Genomic DNA, 5,051 nt, shown 5'->3' on the forward strand with positions numbered 1-5,051 from the left:
GAATATCATATGTATCAGAAGAGACTGTTAGGTACCAGCAGAGACTGTTAGGCACCGGCAGATATTGTCAGGCATAATTAGAGACTGTTATGAACCTGCAGAATATCATATGTATCAGAAGAGACTGTTAGGTACCAGCAGAGACTGTTAGGCACCGGCAGATATTGTCAGGCATAATTAGAGACTGTTATGAACCTGCAGAATATCATATGTATCAGAAGAGACTGTTAGGTACCAGCAGAGACTGTTAGGCACCGGCAGATATTGTCAGGCATAATTAGAGACTGTTATGAACCTGCAGAATATCATATGTACCAGCAGAGACTGTTAGGTACCAGCAGATATTGTCAGGCATAATTAGAGACTGTTATGAACCTGTAGAATATCATATGTACCAGAAGAGACTGTTAGGTACCAGCAGAGACTGTTAGGCACCAGCAGATATTGTCAGGCATAATTAGAGACTGTTATGAACCTGCAGAATATCATATGTACCAGCAGAGACTGTTAGGTACCAGCAGATATTGTTAGGTACCAGCAGAGACTGTTAGGTACCAGCAAAGAGTGTTAGGCACCAGCAAAGACTGTTAGGAAACTGCAGAGTATCATACGTACCAGCAGAGACTATTAGGTACCAGCAGAGACTATTAGGTACCAGCAGAGACTGTTAGGCACCAGCAGAGACTGTTAGGTACCAACAGAGGCTGTCAGGCAGCAGCAGAAACCCTTAAGCATAATTAGAGACTGTAGGTACCAGCAGAGACTGTTAAGCACCAACATCATATCATGAGTTTTAGTTTTAACTAGCTTACAATGTACATACAAGCATCACAAAGTCAAGTGTTCTCCTGGCCACTCTTCCTGTCTTATTTCAAAACTTATTTAATATTTGACAAATGTTAACGCAGAAGATAAATATATAAAGGTGAAGCTTACTCATACAAGATTAGTAAGATATCGTTCACTGGCGGAAGTTGGAGAGAATTGTTCTAATTACCATATTCTGAGGATGGTATTACACTTGCTTTAGCTGTCAAATAACTCAATGTTTTTGTTTTGGCAAAGTATACCTTCCAAAAAAACATAATATAATTTTGTCGGTATTTCACAACCTCAACATCCAGCGTCCATCATTGAAATTTCCAGCTTCACTTCGTGCTAGAATTTAGCTAAATAACTCTATGCCACTTTAAAGTGTCCCTGTATTTTTAGCTAAATATTTATCTCTATGTCACTTTAAAATGTTCATGTACTTTTAGCTAAATAACTCTATGTCACTTTAAAGTGTTGAAGTATTTTTAGCTAAATTTCTATGTCACTTTAAATTGTTGCAGTATTTTTAGCTAAATAACTCTATGTCACTCTAAATTGTTGCGGTTCTTTTAGCTAAATAACTATGCCACTTTAAAGTGTCCCTGTATTTTTAGCTAAGTATCTATCTCTATGTCACTTTAAAGTGTTCCTGTACTTATATCTAAATAACTCTATGTCACTTTAAAGTGTTACGGTTCTTTTAACTAAATAACTATGCCACTTTAAAGTATTCCTGTACTTATATCTAAATAACTCTATGTCACTTTAAAGTGTTGCGGTTCTTTTAACTAAATAACTATGCCACATTAACGTATTATGGCATTTTTAGCTAAATAACTTTATGCAACTTTAAGGTATTATAGTACTTTTAGCTAAGTAAATCTCTGCAACTTTAAAGAAGTATTAGTATTAAAATATGTCCCCCAGTGGGCCATCGGTAAGTATATGGATTTAAAATGCTAAAATCCAGGGTTAGATTCCCCAAGGTGGACAGAGCACAGATAGTCCATTGTATAGCTTTGTGCTAAAATAACAACAAAAGTATTAATATGTTCGAAAGTCAAAATTGGTGTGGTAATTTTACTAATAAAGGATTGGTCGCGGTTTCCAATAACACATTAAGGATTGCTCGGGGCTCACCATAATACATTATGGATTGGTCGAGGTTCACCATAATACATTATGGATTGGTCGGGGTTCACCATAATACATTAAGGATTGGTCGTGGTTCACCATAATACATTATGGATTGGTCGAGGTTCACCATAATACATTAAGGATTGCTCGGGGTTCACCATAATACATTATGGATTGGTCGAGGTTCACCATAATACATTAAGGATTGCTCGGGGTTCATCACAATGCATTATGGATTGGTCAGAGTTCACGATATCGCTTTAAGGATTGGTCAGTTTGTTCGTTTCTTGAACTTCACTCAAAGCTACGTGAGGGCTAACTACACTAACCGTCCCTAATTTTGAAGTGATAGACTAGAAGGAAGGCAGCTAGTTAACATCACCCACCGCCAACTATTGGGATACTCTTCCCAATATAAAGTGGAATTAGCCATTACGTTATAACGCTGCCACGGATGAAAGGACGAGCATGTTAGACGATGAGTTTCGACCCTGCAGTTATGCAAGTCGAGGGCCCTAACCGCCACACCCCAGATCGGTCGGAGTTCACAATAACGCGTTAAAGGTTGGTCACGGTTCGTTCTTGTAAACTTTCAATGTTTATTCGATGACTTTGAAAGCTACTTTCTTTATTAAGCCTATCCCTCTACAATGACCTTTATACAGGCAGTTAGGCACTGTTCGAACATCAAAGTTCGATAAAACAAAGTTTTCTAGAAAAATTCCCTTGAACTTCTACCTGTTACCCACTTTCCGTAAAATGCGGTGCAACTTACTGAGTTAACCTTCTAAACACGTGAACGTGATGCCACTTACTGAGTTAACTTTGTAAACACGTGATCGTGATGCTACTTAGTTAACCTTCTAAACACGTGACCGTGGTGCCACTTACTGAGTTAATCTTCTAAACACGTGACCGTGGTGCCACTTACTGAGTTAACCTTCTAAACACGTGAACGTGATGGCACTTACTGAGTTAACTTTCTAAACACGTGACCGTGATGCAACTTACTGAGTTAACTTTCTAAACACGTGACCGCGATGCTACTTAGTTAACTTTCTAAACACGTGACCGTGATGCCATTTACTGAGTTAACTTTCGAAACACGTGACCGTGATGCCACTTACTGAGTTAACTTTCTAAACACGTGACCGTGATGCTACTTTCTGAGTTAACTTTCTAAACACGTAACTCTATAATGCAGCTTAATGAGTTAACCTTCTAAACACGTAACTCTATGATGCAACTTAATGAGTTAATTTTCTAAACACGTGACTCTATGATGCAAATTACTGAGTTATTTTTCTGAAGAAGTGAGTCAGTGATGCAACGTACTGAGTTAACTTTCTAAACACGTGACTCTGTGATGTTATTTCCTGAGTTAACTTTCTAAACACGTGACACTATGATGCGACTTACTAAGTAAATTTTCTAAATACGTAACTCTGTGATGCTACTTACTGAGTTAATTTTTCTGAACAAGTGACTATGTTATTCAGTCAACGTTTTTGAACACATGGTTTTCTTACCTGCTTTAAATTTTCATCGCTCTGTTTCATTCTCTGTTCATAGTTTCGTATGAAGTCTCTCAGCTCCTTTTCTTTATCCTCTAAAGTGCTGTATAGTTGTTTCATCTGGTTTAGAAGATCAAACTTCTCGACTTTCAGTCTTTTCCTGTCGTGTTTTAATGCTATAACATTGAAAGATACAGTGGATTGTTACAGACAAAAGTTATCATTTACAATTACCTTACTTCACATAACAAACGGAGAAAATTGACTCATGAATTCTACACAAGAGAACTTATTTAAATGTTCCAGTTAGTGTGAAAATTAGCCACTGCGGTTTTTGTTTGTTTAGAGAACCTTGAGTTTTAACATCCCGAAAACTTTTGGCTGTCTTAGTTTAAACATACAACACACCAGCGATGTTTAACCAGCCATGCTGTTTACGTAGATTGTTTTCAGAATTGTAGATAGATAAGTAGGCAGTAAGGTTATTTTTGAAACATGAACTTGGTTAAAGATCAGCACCTGATTTTCCAACTTAACACATTGAACCTCTTGGGTTCACGAAGATAAACTGAAAAACAGACGAAATTGGAAACTCTTAAATAACCTAATTGCAAAAATAAATTTGTTTTTAAAATACAGCGAAACTTTGTCGGGTAATTTAAAAACAATAAATGTGTGTTGTATGGAGGAAGAACTGTGACTAACCAATAATCCAGCCACACAAGTTGTAAATCATTTGGCGAACGTGTAGCTCACGTTACCATATCGAACTGCATCTGACCCTCCCAGGTCTTAAACACCATTAGAAAGATCTAAAAAAAACTTATCAGGAAAGATAAGAAAGGGGGAAGACTGTATAGCACAACAGTCTAAAGTCCCGTATGTCAGAAATGGAACTTCCGCGCTGGCCACCAAACTTTTTGGAAAACAGGAAATATAGAGTGAATATGGAGGGCACCTACTCAGAGTACTCCACTCCTGAGGCAGGTGTTCCCTAGGGATGAGAGGTTAGTCCTATTCTATTCATCGTGTATGTGACTGACATGTCCCTAAAGGATCTAAATCTTGGATACGCATCACAATTCGTGATGATGTTACAATTTGGAAAAAGTGTCCTCGATAGCAGCCACAAATCTTCATCCACAACTAAACACAATTTTAGAATATTGTCAAAAATACCATATTCGAATAAACTTCCCGAAAACTCAAATAGTACAATTTACAAAATCCATGAAACTTAAAAGACACCCACCCGAAATATACCTGAACAGCACACCCTTCCAAACTGTGACATCAACAAAATTCTTAGGTTTGACCCACGCGGGTCTAACACATAAACAATATTAAAACCAAACTTTGGCAACGTACGAACTATGCTAGAAGTCTGACAGGCAAAAAACAGTGAAACGTCCGCTACAAACGTTATCAAAACATACACAATATACATACGCCCTGTAATAAAATATGTAAGCCAGACATGGATTAACATACATACGTCCTGTAATAAAATATGTAAGCTAGGCATGGATTAACATACATACGCCCTGTAATAAAATATGTAAGCTAGGCATGGATTAACATACATAC

At 37.4% G+C, this 5,051-nt stretch overlaps 1 protein-coding gene across 1 annotated transcript in view; it reads right to left on the bottom strand.

Moving 5' to 3' along the window:
- Positions 1-3,479: 3,479 nt before the first annotated feature.
- The window catches only part of LOC111083275 (kazrin-like), a gene marked incomplete at its 3' end in the record, with an annotated part of 20,363 nt that continues 18,791 nt past the window's right edge, over positions 3,480-5,051 (bottom strand). Inside the window, exon 4 of the mRNA XM_022379661.1 lies at positions 3,480-3,640. Within this exon, the coding sequence (XP_022235369.1) occupies positions 3,480-3,640 (161 nt within the window). The remainder of the gene's footprint in view (positions 3,641-5,051) is intronic.

Source organism: Limulus polyphemus, unplaced genomic scaffold (genome assembly GCF_000517525.1).
Source record: "Limulus polyphemus unplaced genomic scaffold, Limulus_polyphemus-2.1.2 Scaffold8853, whole genome shotgun sequence".
NCBI lineage: Eukaryota > Metazoa > Arthropoda > Merostomata > Xiphosura > Limulidae > Limulus > Limulus polyphemus.